We start from the raw sequence: 18,759 nt of genomic DNA on the forward strand, positions 1-18,759 counted from the left end.
TTGCACTTGTTACAAATACTTTTCACAATTTATCATTTATTTTCATTTTGTTTTGCTATATTGACATTCAAATCTATTATCTTGTCCTTTGTGGTCCCTGACTATAATGTCTTTGGAAAGATCTTCTACCTCTACTATTTAAAAGTTCCTTATGTTTTCATTTAGTGTTTTAATGACTTCATTTTTACCTTTAAATCTTCGGTCCATTAGGAAATAATTTTCACATAGGAAGATACATGAATTTTTTCTCAAGAAAATCAAGATACCTTAGGATGGTTAGTTAGATTACTGTCTCTTAAGTTATTGGTAAGTAAATGTTCATTATAAAACTGTGTAAATAAGGAGGTCACGTGAGAACATGACATTGAAGTAATGAAATTCGGTTTTGAAAATGGATAAGAGGGGTTTCTGTATCTTTTTGTTAATCTTGTCACATGAGGAGAAACATTTCCATCTAGCTCTTGTTCTCAGTTGCAAACAATTGAGAATCAGATCAGGGAAGACTATTCCAAGATACAGACAGCAGCAGAGAAAAACTGCATGAAATTAAAGCAGTAATTTAGTAGCTTTAATTCTTTCTCTTCCCCAGAAATAATATTTAGACATAAGTAGGCTAACAGAAAATGTGTTTCTTACCACAAGCCATAGGCTTCTCTAACATGACTCTTTCGTGAATGTTGTCTTAATGTTTGTTTTTAGCTCTGCTGCATAAAATCCTAGTTGAGAATCCATCAGCAAGAATTACCATTCCAGACATCAAAAAAGATAGATGGTACAACAAACCCCTCAAGAAAGGTAATATCCTTAAACTACAAGTTTGTTTTTCTGTGGAAGAAAAGGTAATTGCAAAGTCATTATCACAAGTCAACAACACATGATAGCTATGATCTCTGTCCTCATGGAGATTATAATGTCTAGGAGAAAAAAATATAAAAATTTTTTTTATTAAGAATTATAAAGGGGAAAGTCAGGGTACTATAGCTAAGTGTTTGACGAAGTCTAAGGGACAGGGAAGACTTTTCTTCTGGAAGAAATTACATTAAATCTAAGATTTGAAGATTAAAGTGAAGCTAGCCAGGCAAAGTAAGTGGCAGATTTGATTCTGAACAGGGGAAGCAGTATTTGAAAAATCTTAGATTTTAGAAAGTCTGATGCTTTTGAGAAACTTGAAAGATCAGTATGGCACGAGCCATGTCTGTTGTGTTCATCATGGTATCATCAGTGCTTAGCACAATATATGGTGCACCATAGGCACTCATTAAATATTTGTTGAGTGAATGAGTGAACAGGGAAGTGGGAGAGGAAGAGAGGTTTGAGATAAGGCCAGAGAAGTCGCTAGTGGCCAATTTGTGGAAGAAGACCGTGTAAGCCATGTTAAGGATTTGGGGCTTTAACTTAAGACCATTGGGGAGACCTTTGAGAGATTTTAAGCAAGAATATGACATAGTCATATCTTTGGTTTAAAAATATCTGACTTTTTTTTTTTTCCATTGTTTTTTATGAATAGGGAAATATTCAGGGTGCTGTAGGTTTTTCTGCTAGTTGTCTAGATGTGGGAGGATGGTGGCTTGGAATAGGTTAGGGCAATGGTATTGGAGAAATGAGATTATTCCAAAGAAATTTAAGAACTAGTATTGATAGGACTGTTAGGCTGTGGATGGGAGGAGAGAGGACAATGACTAGAGATGATGAACGAAAAACATTCAGAGAGTTATTAAAGAATAATTAATGTTTAACTCTGTCCTCATGGATAGAAAAGAGTTAATGTTTAAACATTCACTTTTCTTTAATACCTCTCTGCATGTTTCTTTCTCCTGGTTCTAACTTAAAGTCCAATTCTCTCCTGAGGACACTGCTTCCTCTGAAGTGGTAGGTGTTTTCTTTCCCATACCCTCATGTCCTTTGATCTGGTACAGGTGTCCTCCTTATTCTTCATTGTTACTTTCTCCCATCTTCCTGTATGTCTCTCCCCTCTAACTTTTGAACCCCAAATTAAAATTTGTGCCATACTATCACAGTCTCCAAAATGACTCTTGATGTTATTTTCGTCATGATTCTTGGTGATTTAAATATTTATTTGGATCATCCTCCTGATATCCTGACTTCACTGTTACTTCATCCTCTCTCCTGTAGTGATCACTCTGTAGTGATCACCAGTATAATTTTTTCTGGCTTCCTCCCTTAATATTCTAACTTAAACAGTCTTTTGTATCTGGACTTGCAATTTATTAATTCTATCTCTTCAGTCTCTTACCTGCTTCCTCTCTAGGTCCTTGATTTCAACTTTACCTATCTTAAATCTTTAGGTTAGTCATTATAAATGACTGCTTTGCGTTCATCATCTTCAACTTCCTTGTCTCCTTCTCTCTTCATCATACTTAGTGGGTAAAACCAAGTAAGTAGTTTCTGGGTTTAATCTAGTAGTTTTCTACGTACTCCACACTTGTACCTGCACAACAGATTGCAGCAGGAGAAAAATACCCAAAAATGCTCTCTTTAAATTCAGGATTACTAATCTCAAGTGGGCCCTTAATGCTTCCTGGCATTTGGCCTTCATTTCCCCACATCTTTTTCTATCCTGTTCTCCTAAATCATGTTTTTTTTTTTTTTTTTGAGACGGAGTCTCGCTCTTTCACCCAGGCTGGAGTGCAGTGGCGCGATCTCGGCTCACTGCAGGCTCCGCCCCCCGGGGTTCACGCCATTCTCCTGCCTCAGCCTCCTGCGTAGCTGGGACTACAGGCGCCTGCCACCTTGCTCGGCTAATTTTTTTTTTGTATTTTTAGTAGAGACGGGGTTTCACCGTGTTAGCCAGGATGGTCTCGATCTCCTGACCTTGTGATCCGCCCGCCTCGGCCTCCCAAAGTGCTGGGATTACAGGTGTGAGCCACCGCGCCCGGCCTAATCATGTTTTTATAATACTTTTCTCCTTTTTTTTTTTTTTTTTTTTCGAGACGGTCTTACATTCACCTAGGCTGGAGTGCAGTGGCGCCATCTCGGCTCACTTCAACCTCTGCCTCTCAGGTTCAAGCGATTCTCGTGCCTTAGCCACCCGAGTAGCTGGGATTACAGGTGTGAACCACCACACCTGGCTAATTTTTATATTTTTAGTAGAGGTTTTGCCATGCTGGCCAGGCTGATCTCAAACTCCTAGCCTCAAGTGATCCCCCTGCCTCGGCCTCCCAAAGTGCTAGGTTTATAGGTGTGAGCCACTGTGCCTGGTCCCCTAACTTTTATTATCTTCCTCCCCATCCTCACTCTCAGTTATTCTCTTTGCTTCCTGTGTCACTGGGAAATGAAAGCCACAAGAGAACTTATGCAAGCTCCCACCACCATCTACCCCACACTAACTGCCTCTATGCTCATGTGTTCTCGTTCATCCTGTATTGCTGTGGATAGATTGCTCCGGGTGTAAGCCAGGTCTTTCTCTTACCCAGTCAAGGACTTTGTCTAGCAATTTTTCTCTCTCTCCTACATTATTAATTTTTCCTTCTCTACCGGGTCTTTCTCATCAGCATACCTACATGCGTTTTCTTCCATTTTAAAATCAAATCATAATGGTAATAAAATTTCTCTTAACTCCACTTTTCCCTACCATTCCATCTTCTTCACAATTGAACATTCCTAAAATTGTTTCTCATTTCTGACACCTCAAAACTAGTTTTCAATTTCATCTATTTTGTTGCCAAAAGTCACAGTGATTTTTGGAACATGTTGCCAAGTTCAGTGTAATAGTCCACTGTGGTCAACCGAGGTCTGAAAAGATTAAATGGAAAGTACCAGAAGTAAACAATTCATGGATTTTATTTATTTAATTTGAGACAGGATCTCGCTCTGTTGCCCACACTGGAGTGCAGTGGCATGGTCTTGGCTTACTGAAACCTCTACCTCCTGAGCTTAAATGATCCTCCTATTTCAGCTTCCCGAGTAGCTGGGACTACAGGTGTGAGCCACTATGCCTGGCTAATTTTTGTATTTTTGGTAGAGATGAGGTCTCGCCATGTTGCCTATGCTGTTCTACCAAAAATACAAAAATTAGCCAGGTGTGGTGGTTTACGCCTGTAATCCCAGCTGTTCTCAAACTCCTGGGCTTAAGCAATCCACCCACCCCAGCCTCCCAAAGTACTGGGATTATAGGCATGAGCCACGATGCCCTGCCATAGGTTTTAAATTGTGTGCTATTCTGAGTAGCATGATAAAATCTTGTGCTGTCCTACTTCATCTCACTTGGGATGTGACTCATTCCTTTTTCCAGTGTATTCACGTTCCATGTGCCACCTGCTTGTAACTCACTTAGTAGCTGTTTTGGTTATTAGATTGAAAGAACATATATAGGGTTTGGTACTATTTGTACTTTCAGGCATCCACTTGAACATATCCCTCCGTGGATAAGGGGGTACTGCTGTAGTCAGTTCTCAGACCTCTTGTTTTATCTCATCAGTATTTCATACAGTTGATCATGCCCTCCTCCTTTAAACACTTTCTTCATTTGGCTTCCAGGCATTACACTCTTCTGATTTTCGTCCTTCTCACTAGTTGCTCTTTTCAGTCTCTTTTGGTGGTTTTTCTTTCATCTTCTCAGCCTCCTACTATTGGAGTTCTCCAGGGCTGAATCTATGGATCTCCTTTGTTTTCTTCTCCACACTCGCTCCATTAGTGATATTACTTGGTGTCATGGCTCTAAATAAAACTATATGTTGATAGTCACATTTATATCAACCTAGACCTTTCCTCTGAATTCCAAACTTACATGTCTTAACTGCCTTCTGAAATTTCACTTGAATATTAAGAGGCATCTCAAACTTGATGAATTCTAAACTGAGTTACTGATCTTTTCCTTTCAAACCCATTCCTTTTCAGTCTTTCCCATGTTGGTTAATGGCAACTGCATTATTCTTATTATGCGTATCAGAAACTTTGGAATCATCCTTCATTTTTCTCATTCTCTTTTACTTCACATCCAGTCCACCAGGTAATTCTGTTAACCTCTATCTTTAAAAAAATCTTAGAATCTGATTACCTTTTTTTTTACCTCTACTGCTACCCTATCATTCCAAACTACCATGATATCTTTCCAAAATGTTCTGATTTAAAAGTAAATTAGAATATATCACTGTTCTACCCAAATCCTCCAAAGCTTTAGTTCTCACCCATAGTGTAAGCTAAAATCAGTTCATGACCTGTGAGTTCTTACACAATTTTGTCCCTTACATTACCTCTCAAACCTCAATTCTGCTTTGCTCCCCCTTGGTCATATTGTTGGTCTTCTCATTGTTCCCCAAGTGCTCTAGGCACACTTCTACCTCACTGTTTTTGTAATGACTGTTCCTATGCCTGAAAATGCTTTTTCCCATGGGACTTATTTGCATGTCTTATTCTCTCACTTTCTTTGGATATTGACTTCAATGTCATCTTTCCAATAAGCCTTGCCTGGCCATGCTATTTAAAACGGTATCCTCTTTCCTCTAACACATTTCTTAAATTTTTAAAATTTTTACTATCTTGTGGACATATGCAATCCAACACATTTCTTCATTTTATTTTCCTCCATTGTACTTACCACCATTTAGCTTATTGATTTTTTTTTTTTTTTTGAGACGGAGTCTCGCTCTGTCACCCAGGCTGGAGTGCAGTGGCGCAATCTTGGCTCACTGCAAGCTCCGCCTCCCGGGTTCATGCCGTTCTCCTGCCTCAGCCTCTCCGAGTAGCTGGGACTACAGGCGGCCGCCACCACGCCCGGCTGATTTTTTGTATTTTTAGTGGAGACGGGGTTTCACCGTGGTCTCGATCTCTTGACCTTGTGATCCGCCCGCCTCGGCCTCCCAAAGTGCTGGGATTACAAGCGTGAGCCACCGCGCCCAGCCTGCTTATTGATTTTTAACTGTATTTGAATTTATTTTATGTTATTTTGTCTCTCCTCAGTAGAATGTAGGATTTAAGAGGTCAAGAGTTTTTTTTCTATTTTGCTCACTGCTGAGTACCTGATACCTAGAATAATGCCTGGCACAAAGTAGACCTAATAAAATATTTGAATGAATGGATTAATAAATAAAAAGCAGGTTTAAAAAAAAACTTGAGCATGTTTAAAAAAAAAAAAAAAACTTAAGCATGTTTAAGTGGTTTGGGTACAGATCCTGTAGAGAGGAAGAGGCTGACAGTCTAAGAGAAAGGAAATAAATAACAGAGATCAAGATCCCTAAGGAGGTAGAAGGGTATGGGCTCCAGAGCATGAGTAGAAAGATGAACATTCAATAGGAGAATGGAAGGGATGAAAGGATGTATAATAATACAAATAATTTAGCTTTGGTAGGGATAAGTTGATATAGTTTCTGTCTAATGGCTTTATTTTCTCTCTGAAATGGGAGGTGGTAGTATAGGTACTGGATGGTAGTCTTGGGAATTACAGAAAAGTGTAGTTTTGAAATGATCCTTGTGGAGAAAGGGAAAGGAAACTAGAGAAACAAATATTATCTAGCAGTATTGAGGTTTGGCTAGGGATTGTAACCATAAATTTACAGGGGCGTCATTTTCCATATAATATTCTTCTTTATAAAGCTTTTCCAAGGAATCAAAGAATATTGGCTATAGCAGATTCATAATGTTTATTGCTATTATCATAAATTATTTTTTATTTTAAAAAGTTCTAGTCCTTTAGCCAGGTCTGTCATCTTCATAGAACATTGTTCTGTTACCCATAAAAGATGCCATTAAGATTGTGGCCTGGGCCAGGCGCGGTGGCTCACGCCTGTAATCCCAGCACTTTGGGAGGCCGAGGCAGGCGGATCACGAGGTCAGGAATCAACACCATCCTGGCTAACACGGTGAAACCCCGTCTCTCCTAAAAATACACACACACACAAAAAAATTAGCTGGGCGTGTTGGCGGGCACCTGTAGTCCCAGCTACTCGGGAGGCTGAGGCAGGAGAATGGCATGAACCCGGGAGACGGAGCTTGTAGTGAGCCAAGATCGCACCACTGCACTCCAGCCTGGGTGAGAGAGCGAGAATCTGTCTCAAAAAAAGAAAAAAATAAGATTGTGGTCCACACTTTGAACATGTCTACAGATCATACTTAGGTATTATAAAATACCTAATTTGACAAATGAGTCTTAGTAATTTTATAACTTGGCCATATTTTTTATAAAATCATATAGGAAGACTTTGTTTTATATCTTACAAAAATTTTGTGTTAAATAAATAGATTTAGACATAGTTTTACTTCTTCAAGTTGCCAGTTGGGTTAATTTAAAAACATACTTGCATAGAAGACTTGAAAGCATTTGTATTTGTTTTCTTTTTTAGGGGCAAAAAGGCCCCGAGTCACTTCAGGTGGTGTGTCAGAGTCTCCCAGTGGATTCTCTAAGCACATTCAGTCAAATTTGGACTTCTCTCCAGTAAACAGTGCTTCTAGGTAAGACTGATAAACATTGAGTAGTTTTTGATTGTAGTATTCCCCATGAAGAATAATACATGTGTTTTTTCATAATAATCGACATTAACATAATACTGTAAGCGTGAGAACTTTTGTTCTCACCTGATATAAGAAAGGCCTGATAGATTTTATTTTATTAAATGTATGTTTCTTTCTGTCTTAATGCCTCAGTGAAGAAAATGTGAAGTACTCCAGTTCTCAGCCAGAACCCCGCACAGGTCTTTCCTTATGGGATACCAGCCCCTCATACATTGATAAATTGGTACAAGGGATCAGCTTTTCCCAGCCCACATGTCCTGATCATATGCTTCTGAATAGTCAGTTACTTGGCACCCCAGGATCCTCACAGGTGAGGGAATTTAATTTTTTAAAAGTAATGGCAGCTCTGTATTTTTTTATTGTCTTAAAGTCCTTTTTTAATGTGTAAATCTTAGATATATAACTTTTAAATCACATGTATTTTTTTTGGTCAAGGAAGAAAGAGAGGAGGGAGGCCTTCATGCAAAATAATTTTAAGTCAGACTAAATAGCTATGATATTACTGTCTTTAGTCATAATGGATTTATTCAGTTGTCTTCTGTTTGACACGTAGAACCCCTGGCAGCGGTTGGTCAAAAGAATGACACGATTCTTTACCAAATTGGATGCAGACAAATCTTATCAGTGCCTGAAAGAGACTTGTGAGAAGTTGGGCTATCAATGGAAGAAGAGTTGTATGAATCAGGTGTGTTCATTGATTTTCATTATACCTTTTCCTGAAGAAGACTTTAAATATTTGAGTAAAAGCTATCATTAGTATATTGTTTAAATATAGGCTGTGGCTCACACCTGTAATCCCAGCTTTTTGGGAGGCCGGGGTGGGCGGATCACCTGAGGTCAGGAGTTCGAGACCAGCCTGGCCAACATGGTGAAACCCTGTCTCTACTAAAAGTACAAAAATTAGCCGGCCTGGTGGTGCATGGCTGTAATCCCAGCTTCTCAGGAGGCTGAGGCAGGAGAATTGCTTGAACCTGGAAGACGGAAGTTGCAGTGAGCTGAGATCCTGCCAGTGCACTCCTGCGTAGCCAACAGAGTGAGACTGTCTCAAAAAAAACCAAACAAACATAAAAATACAAAGTAATTAGTTAGTTTGAAAAAGAAACTAAGTAAAATGTTCTTTACCTTAAGAAATAATACATATTTTTTTCTTTTAAGTTTTGTTTATTATTATTTTTTAATTTTTAGCCACTGTGCCTGGCCTAAGAAATAATATTTCTTAAATGACCTTTTTATTGTTATTAAAAATAGTAGGGAGCTGGAATCATTATCTTCTTAAAAACTATGTATACTTGCACTGTAGACCATAACAGTTTACTGCCTGTTATGACAGACGAATACATTAGCAATCCCACACTTTCTCCCATCTCCCTTGATTGCACCCGTCAATTTTTATTGTTTATATTATTAGAGCATAGTTATAACATTGGTATTCTAAACTGCCTTTAAGGGTTTTCAAAAAAATGTTAATGTCAATGAAAGACAAATAGGGGAGCTGTTTTATATTGAAGGAGACTAAAGAGGCCTGATAACTAAGTGCAATGCATGATCTTTCACTAGATCATGTGTTTGAATCAAAACTATAACAGACATTATTGGAACAATTGGGGAAATCTGAATATGGACTGTATATTAATTAGGTAATGTTTTTGTATCAGTGTCAGATTTCTTGGGTGTGATAATACTGTGGTTTGTAGGAGAATGCCCTTGTTCAAAGGAGAAACGTGTCAAAGCAAAGTTGAAGTGAAGTGATATCTTCTTTCAGCTTAAAATTAAAAAAAAAAGGCAAACAACTACATAAAGGCAAATAAACACACATATATCTGGTAGATAAGGCCAATGAAGAGTATGTGGTTATTTATTATACTCTTCTTTCAGTTTTTCTGTAGATTTGAGTTTTCAAAATTAAAAGTTAGGGGGAACTGTTACTGTGTAGAAATCTGAGGTCAGCCTGATAGTCTTCTCACTCACATAGGTGATTCACTTTCTTTCAGGTAGACCCAGAGATAAAATTTGCATAACCATTTTAAAATGTAAAATTCAGTGCTTTTTAGTATATTCACAAGGTTGTGCAACCATTGCCTCTAATTCCAGAACGTTGCATCACCACAGGGGAAAAAAAAACAAAACAAAAAACCTCTGTACCACCTAGAGTCACTCTTTATTCCTTTCTTGCTCCATTCCCAGGCAACCTCGAATCTACTTTCTGTCTTTAGGGATTGCCTTTTTGGACATTTTATATAAATGGAATCATATGACATGTAGTCCTTTGGGTCTGTTTGCTTTCATTTAGCATAATGTTTTCAAGGTTCATAGCATTTATCAGTACTTTATTCCTTTTTATGGCTGAATAATATTCCATTGTGTGTATGTGTTACATTTTGTTTATCCATTCATCCATTGATGGACATTTGGGTTGTTTCTACTTTTTGGTCATTATGAATAATACTGCTATGAACAATCTTGTACCAGTTTTTGTGTGACCATATGTTTTCAATTTCTTAGATATATATGGAGGAGTAGAATTGTTGGAGCATATGGTAACTCTTCATTTAACTTTTTGAGAAACTGTGAAATGATTTTTCCAAAGCACCTGTACCATTTTACGTTCCCATCAGTAATGTGAGAGGGTTCCAATTTCTGTACATCCTTGCCAACACTTAACTGCCTCCCCTTTTTACTATAGCCATCCTAGTGTGTATGAAGTGTTATCTCATTTTGCTTTTGATTTTCATTTCTCTAAAGACTAATGATCTTGAGCATATTCTTATATGCTTATTGGCCATTTCTTTATAATAGTATCCGGATATTTGTCCATACTTTAACTGGATTGTTTTTATTGTTGAGTTGTTAAAGTTCTTTGTACATTCTGGACACTAGAACCTTCTCAGTTACCTGATTTGCAAATATTTTATCCCATTCTGTGGGAGAAAATTCCCCCATTCTTTTGTTTTCTTGTTAGTGTCGTTTGATGTACACAAGTTTTAGATTTTGATGAATTCCAGTGGATCTATAATTTCTCTTCTGTTGCCTATGCTTTTAGTGTCAATTTAAGAAACTGTTGCCTAACATAAGATTGTAAAGATTTATATTTTATTTTTTCTTTTAGGAGTCCCAGCCTCCTAAGTAGCTGGGACTACAGTCTTAAAGTTTAGCTCTTATATTTAGGTCTTTGTCCATTTTGAGTTAATATTTGTATATAGTATGAGGTAGGGTGCAAATTCAAATGTTTGTATGTGAATATTCAGTTTTTCCAGCACCATTTGTTGAAGATATCTTTTCCTATTAGATGGTCTTGGCACCTTTGTTGAAAATAAATAGGTCATAGATGTATAGGTTTATTTCTGGACTCTCAATTCTTTTTTTTTTTTCCTTTTATTTTTCTTCCCCCGTGGACTCAATTCTTTATTTCGTGGATCTGTATGTCTATGCTATGCCATTACCACACTATTTTGATTACTGTAGCTTTATAGTGAATTTTGACATTAGAAAGTATGAGTTGTCCAAGTTTGTTCTTTTTTTCAAGGTATTTTGGTTATTTGTGGCCCCTTGTTTTTCTGTCTTTTAGGATTATCTTATTCCTGCAAGAAAAAAATTTGGAATTTTAAAAGAGATTACATTGGGGAGTATTTCCATTTTAGTACATATTGAGTATTCCTTATTCAGGTGCTTGGGACCAAAAGTTTTGTGGATTTTACATTTGTTTGGATTTTGGAATATTTGCATATGCATATTGAGATAACTTACAGATGGGACTCAGGTTGAAACATGAGTAATTTTATTTATGCTTCATATATACCTGATACAGATAGCCTGAAAGTAATTTTATACAATATTTTAAATAATTTTGTGCATGAAACAAAGTTTGTACATTGAACTATCAGAAAGCAAACCTATCAGGTATGAAATTTTCAATTTGTCGCATGATGTCAGCACCTGAAAAGTTTTGGAGTTTGGAACATTTTGGATTTCAGATTTTAGATTAAGGATGCTAAACCTCTAATAGTAACTCTTCCAATCCAATAACATGGGGCCTTTTTTTTTTTTTCCATTTTTTTAGGGTCTTTAATTTCTTTCAAGAATATTTTGTAGTTTTCAGTGTTCAAGTCTTGCACTTCCTAGGTTAAATGTAATCCTGTTTATTCTTTTTTTTATCCTGATGCTGATGTAAATGGAATTTAAAAAAATTTTTTTTTCAAATTGTTCATTGCTAGTATATATGCAAATGAATTTTGTGTATTGATCTTGTATCCTGAAAATTTGCTGAATTCATTAACTCCAGTAGTTTTTTTGACAAGTTCTTTAGGCTTTTTAATATATTAAGATTACATTATTTGGCAGGGCGTGGTGGCTCATGCCTGTAATCCCAGCACTTTGGGAGGCCGATGCGGGTGGATCATGAGGTCAAGCGTTGAAGACCTGCCTGGCCCACATAGTGAAACCCCGTCTCTACTAAAAATACAAAAAATTAGCTGGGCGTGGTGGCGGGTGCCGGTAATCCCAGCTACTCAGGAGGCTGAGGCCGGAGAATTGCTTGAACCTGGGAGGCGGAGGTTGCAGTGAGCCGAGATCGCGCCACTGCACTCCAGCCTGGGGGACAGGGCAAGACTCCATCCCCCCCCAAAAAAAAAAATTACATTGTTTATCAATAGAGATACAGGAAATTGTTTTACTTTTTTTTTTTTTAAACCCAGATGCCTTTTAATTCTTTTTGTTCAGTTGTCCTGGCTAGGACTTCCAACATTATGTTGAACGGAAATAGAGTCTTTGTCTTGTTCTTGATCTTAGGGGAAAGTTTCGAGTCTTTCAGCATTAAGTATGATGTTAGCTGTCGGGTTTTTGTTTTTATGATGAAAGAGTATTGGATTTTGTCCAATGTTTTCTCCGTCTATTGAGATAATCATGTGGGATTCTTTTTCCCATTATTAATATAGTATATTAATACCTTGACCTCCTGTGCCCAAGTAATCCTCTCATCTCAGCCTCCTAAGTAGCTGGGACTACAGGTGTACACTATCCTACCCAGCTAACTTTTTAAAAATGCCTTTGTAGAGATGCAGTCTCTGTGTGTTTACCAGGCTGGCCTTGACTTTCTGGGCTCAAGTGATCCTCCTAAGTATTAGGTACTACAGGTGTGCACCACCATGCCCAGCTAAATTGACAGTTTTCATCAGTCTGTTTATTTTGTCTAATGTTAGTATATCCACATCAGCTCACCAGCTATCTTGTGTATTTTCCTTTTTTTAGTTGGAGTCTCACTATGTTGCCTAGGCTAGAGTGTAGTGGCTACTTACAGGCACGATCATAGTGCAGTGCAGCCTCAAATTCCTGGGCTCAAGTGACCCTCCTGCCTTGGCCTCCCAAGTAGGTGGGACTGCAGGCTTACGCCACCATACCCAGCTACCAGCTCTCTTTTGGTTATTGTTTCCATGGTCTATTTTTTTTTCCTTTTCCTTTTAACCTATTTGTGTCTTTGACTCTAAAGTGCCTTAGCCAGGTGTCATGGCTCACACCTGTAATTCCAGCACTTTAGGAGGCTGAGGCGGGCAGATCACTTGAAGCCAGGAGTTTTAGACCAGCCTGGCCAACATGGTGAAACCCCATCTCTACTAAAAATATTTTAAAAATTAGTTGGGCATTGTGGTGTGCACCTGTAATGCCAGCTACTGGGGAGGCTTTAGGTGGGAGGATAGCCTGAGCCATGGGAGATCAAGGCTGCAGTGAGTCGTGATCTGATTGCATGACTGCTCTCCAGCCTGGGTGACAGAGCAAGACTGTCTCAAAAAAAAAAAAAATCGCTTCTTAGCCTTTTGGCTAAGATCAAGTGTAGTTATCTATTCCTATCAGTTTGAAGTGCCTTAATTTCTCTTCCACTTTTTGGACAGGTAGTTTTGCTGGATATAGAATTCTTATTAGCTTTTGTCTTTGAGTACTTTGATTATGCCACTGCTGCCTTCTAGCCTTTGTGGTTTCTGATGAGAAATCAGCTGTTAATCTTACTGAGGATCTCTTTTATGTGAGACGTTGCTGCTCTCTTGCTGCTTTTATGTTTCTCTGTTGACCACAGTTTGACTATGATGTATCTTGGTGTGGATTTCTTTGTTCATTCTATTTGGAGTTCATTGAGCTTCTTGGATATGTAAATTAATGTTTTTAATCACACTTGGGAAGTTTTTGGCCGCTATTTCTTCAGATTTTTTTTTTTGTAACTAACTCTCCTCTCCCTCTTGGACTCATTATGTTTATTGTTGGTATACTTGATGTACCACAGTTCTTAGACTGTTCATTTTTCTTTATTCTTCTTTCTTTATGTTTCTCAGGGACAGTTTTGGTTGCTGTTTTTCCTTTATGTGGGCCATACTTTGTTTCCTTATATGCTTTGTAATTTTTTGTTGAAAACTGGACATATTGTGGCAATATGTGGCAACTCTAGAAGTCAGATTTTCCCCTCTTGCCAGTGTTTGTTACTGCTTGATGTAGTTGTTTGTTTTTTTTAGTGTTTTTTTTTGTTTGTTTTTTGTTTTTGAGATGGAGTTTTGCTCTTGTTGCCCAGGCTGGAGTGCAGTGGTGTGATCTTGGCTCACTGCAACCTCCACCTCCTGGGTTCAAGTGAGTCTCCTGCCTCAGCCTTCCAAGTAGCTGGGATTACAGGCACCTGCCACCGTGCCCGGCTAACTTTTTGTATTTTTATTAGAGATGGGGTTTCATCATGTTGGCCAGGCTGGTCTCGAACTCCTGACCTCAGGTGATTCATCCGCCTCAGCCTGCAAAGTACTGGGATTACAGGTGTGAGCTACCGTGCCCGGCCCTAGTGATTTTTCTGATATAATTTTTTAAAGTTGGTATTGTTTGTCATGCATGGCTGTACAGTTTCTGTCCCATTAGTTAGTGGTCAGCTAATGATTGGACAGAGATTTCCTTAAATTCTTTGTACCAAAAACAAAAAATCTGCAGAGTAGTTCTGTATTTGTGTTGGGGCACACCTGCAATACTCAACCAAGAAGTTTACAATGTTGCTTCAGCCTTCACTATCTGCTTGTGCAAAATACAAAGTTAGGGCACATGTAGAGCTTAGGGGCCTTCTCAGCTCTTTCCTAACCATATGTACTGCCCTGGTCATGGGCAGTAGATTCCCAGGTATATGTTGGACCTTTTCAGAGTCCTATTCCCCAGAAACATCTCACTCCGTAACCTCTTCTAAACTTCTTGGGTAGTCTATTTGCACCAGTTGCTTTCATTGCTTCAGGCAACAGAGACTAAAGCATTTTCCTGTAAGTGTTTTCAACAAACGCTACTCAGGAGCAGCTTTAGCACAAGGTGAGTTAGAGTTACAAAGGTGAAATAAAGACAAGCCTCTTTTTTTTTTTTTTTTTTTTTGAGATGGAGTCTTGCACTGTTGCCCAGTCTGGAGTGCAATGGTGCAATCTCAGCCCACTGCAACCTCCACATCCCGGGTTCAAGCGATTCTCCTGCCTCAGCCTCCCAAGTAGCTGGGATTACAGGCACCTGTCACCACACCCTACTAATTTTTGTATTTTTAGTAGAGACAGGGTTTCACCATGTTGGTCAGGCTGGTCTTGAACTCCTGACCTCAGGTGATCCACCCACCTCGGCCTCCCCAAGTATTGGGATTACAGGCATGAGCCACTGTGCCTGGCTAGGACAAGCCTTTTGATCAGGTCATTTTAGAGGATCAGATCGGCTTAAGATAGTTTGTAAATGAGGTTTATTCTGCTCCCACCTGGACCTATACCTTAAATATGGACTGTTATTTTCAAGGCTGCTACTGAGTGAGGAGCAGGGGATGAGAACAGGGTAAGTTACAATGCCAGAAAGCTCACTGTTCTTACTGCGTTTCACTTGTTTTGAATAAGTTGCTGCAAGCTTTTAGTTAGTTTACAATGTTCTGAAAAAGGTGATTCTGACAGGTTTTGGCAGGTTTTTAAAATTGCTTTTGTGGAGTAATGGACTTCTGGAGTTCTTTTCTCTGCCATTTTCAGTGACATCACTCCTTGATTCACTCTGTCTCTCATTTCTTGAAGTATTTTCTTTGTCTTTGAAGTTTAAGAGCTTAATTCAGATGTGTTGAGTTGAATATCTTGTATTAATTTTCCCAGAACATAGTGGGTTATTTCAGTGCTGCACAGTCGTGGTATAGTTGTGTGTTTTCATAGTTTCTTGAAGTAAGAATTATTACAAATACTTTTGTAATTTGGGCTGTGTTTTTCAGGCACATCTGCTGATCTTGCTCGGGCTTAACTCATCCAGCTGTATTCATCTGATGTCTTTACTGTGGCTGGTGGTCTAAAACATCCTTACTCCCATGTTTGGAGTCTTGGCACTGGCTATTAGCTGAGCCCTTCTTTCCACATCATTCAGCTAGGCTGAGCGTCTTTACATGCCATAGGAACATTCTAAAAGACTGAAAGTGGAAGTTGAAGGCCTCTCAAGACCTTTGCCATCTTCTAATTGCCGCTCTAGCTTTTCAGCCACAAGTCAGGCCTTTTCCTTTCTTATGTTTTAATAATCTTGTTTTTCCTCCCATTATGTTTTCATCTTTGATTGTTTCTTCTTTCAGTGGTATTTTGGTAAAATACAGTAAGTTTTGTTGCTGTAAGTTCATATACACTCAATCCCTAGGAGCTGCACCCCTGTGGATAGATTGGGTTAGGGACACACATACCCATTAGGAGAAGAGAGACTCTGGAATGAGTGAGATTATCAGCATACTTAATATTACTCCTGTTATGGAGGTAGCCAGCAAATTTTTTTAATTTTATTTTTTAATTGATAAAATAATTGTATTCATGGGGTATGTAGTGATGTTTTGATTCATATAATGTATAGTGATCAGATCAGGATAATTAGCATATTCATAATCTCAAACATTGGTCGTTTCTTTGTGATGGGAATGTTCAGTATCCTTCTAGCTATTTGAAACTCTGTTATTGTTAAGTATAGTCATCCTACAGTGGTCTAGAACTTACTCCTATCTAGCTGTAATTTTGTATTCTTTCACGAATCTCTATCTTTCCCTTCTCTCTCCCCTTCCTAGACTCTAGTGTCCTCTGTTCTGCCTTCTGCTTCCATGAAATTAACTGTTTTTTTTGTTTCCACATATGAGTGAGAATATGCGATGTTTAATTTTCTGTTCCTGGCTTATTTCACTTTACATATCGTCCTCCAGTTCCACCCATGTTGCTGCAAATGACAGGATTTCATTCCTTTATATGGCTGAGTAGTATTTCATTGTGTATATATATCATATTATCCTCATCTGTTTGCTTGGCTTTTTGTTTTGTTTTTTTGAGACAGGGTCTCGCTCTGTCGCCGATGCTAGAGTGCAGTGACACAATCATAGCTCACTGCAGCTTCAACCTCCTGGGCTCAAGTGACTCTTCTGCCTCAGCCCCCTGAGTAGCTGGGCCTGTAGGCATGCACCACCATGCCCGCTAATTTTTTGGGAATTTTAGTAGAGATGAGGTATCGATATGTTGCCCAGCCTGGTCTCAAGCGATCCTTCTGCTTTGGCCTCCCAAAGTTCTGGGTTACAGGCGTGAGCCACAGTGCCTGGCCTGCTCTCATCTGTTGTTGGATACCTAGGTTGATTCCGTATCTTGGCTATTGTGAATAATGCTGTAGGGATGCAAATGTCTCTTCCGTATAATTTCCTTTCCTTTGGATAACATCTCAGTAGTGGGATTGCTGGAACATATAGGTAGTTTTATTTGTAGTTTTTTGAGAAACTTCCATTCTGTTCTTCATAGTGGGTTTACTAGTTTATTATCTACTCACCCATGTGGCTTAACCTTATTTTTGTTGCCTTAGGTTACTGTATCAACAACTGATAGGAGAAACAATAAACTCATTTTCAAAGTGAATTTGTTAGAAATGGATGATAAAATATTGGTTGACTTCCGGCTTTCTAAGGTATTTTTATGTTTTATTGTATTCTTTCTATGGAAATATTTCTATGTGCATTTTTTTAATGGCATTATGTTTGTATATATGTGGCATTTTGTAAATAGGTTACTTGCTTTTTTCATTTAATATTATGAGCATGTGTTTTTGTTATCTATTTACCAAATATTGTTTTTTTCAAATGACATTTTCCTTATTATAAAAGATTTTGCCAGGCATGGTGGCTCATGCCTGTAATCCCAGCACTTTGGGAGTCCGAGACGGGTGGATCTCGAGGTCAGGAGTTTGAGACCAGCCTGGCCAACATAGTGAAACCCCATCTTTACTAAAAATACAAAAAATCAGCCAGGCGTGGTGGCAGGTGCCTGTAATCCCAGCTACTTGGGAGGCTGAGGCAGGAGAATCATTTGAACCTGGGAGGCAGAGGTTGCAGTGAGCCGAGATGGCACCACTGCACTCCAGCCTGGGTGACAATACGAGAGACTCGGTCTCAAAAAAAAAAAAAAAAAAAAGTTTCTGCTTTTGTGAAAAATGTAGATAAGCAAAAAATGAGAAAATAAAAATAATTCTAAATTTTCAGTGATCACATTAATATTTTGAAGCATTTTAATATTTTTCTTAATTTATGTCTTTTAATAAAAATTATGATTTGTTACAAATATTTCATTATAATTTAATGAACCTTTACCTGTTATAATAATTCTGTGATTGCTATTTTATGCATAGATTTTTTTGTTCATATTTCTGATGATTTCTTTAGAAATCATTGATTCTAAGATGATAGTATTACAGCCCTTGATACATAAAACCAAAATAACATTTTTCTCTATTTTCTGAGAGATAGTATGTGGCTCTAAAGAGGGTTGGAGGGGTAGCTGCTGTGTTGGAGCATTTGCTGCAGTACTCTTTGTATTAGAGATTTGCTGCAATACTGTTTTTCAGATGCTTGCTACAGAATTAAATTAAGATCGTAGTATAATGAAATTCTCATAACTAAATCTATTGATTTTGGTCAATAGTGTTATGACAACAAGACTTCAGTTTAGTTGTATAGCTTATCATTAGTTTCCAAACCCTCACTGCCTATGGAATGTAATGACTTAGGTCCAGATATACCAACACCTGAAACAGATAGGATGTCATGTTTATCTGCTCTCTGAGCTCAGTGCAGTAGGAACAGTGATGGGCATGAAACCACATCAGAATTATTTGTGTAACAATTTTCTCTGCCAGGATATTTGGTCTTCATAAACAGACCTAAAAGAAAATTGCAGCTAGACTTATCTAAGGATGTTTGTCTGTTGTTACCATTAAAAAGAGATTGATTTTAGGGCAGAATTTTGTTTTTGTTTTGACATTATTTTTTAATATTAT

At 38.2% G+C, this 18,759-nt stretch overlaps 1 protein-coding gene across 2 annotated transcripts in view; it reads left to right on the top strand.

Moving 5' to 3' along the window:
- Nucleotides 1-18,759, top strand: part of CHEK1 (checkpoint kinase 1) — a 32,329-nt gene that overhangs the window by 11,640 nt on the left and 1,930 nt on the right. For both annotated transcript variants that reach the window (XM_032167825.2, XM_032167826.2), the window contains 5 exons: nucleotides 700-795; nucleotides 7,299-7,407; nucleotides 7,600-7,777; nucleotides 8,021-8,152; nucleotides 17,293-17,394. In XM_032167825.2, coding sequence (XP_032023716.1) covers nucleotides 700-795; nucleotides 7,299-7,407; nucleotides 7,600-7,777; nucleotides 8,021-8,152; nucleotides 17,293-17,394 — 617 coding nt within the window. The remainder of the gene's footprint in view (nucleotides 1-699; nucleotides 796-7,298; nucleotides 7,408-7,599; nucleotides 7,778-8,020; nucleotides 8,153-17,292; nucleotides 17,395-18,759) is intronic.

Source organism: Hylobates moloch, unplaced genomic scaffold, assembly GCF_009828535.3.
Source record: "Hylobates moloch isolate HMO894 unplaced genomic scaffold, HMol_V3 SCAFFOLD_11, whole genome shotgun sequence".
In the NCBI taxonomy this organism is placed as follows: domain Eukaryota; kingdom Metazoa; phylum Chordata; class Mammalia; order Primates; family Hylobatidae; genus Hylobates; species Hylobates moloch.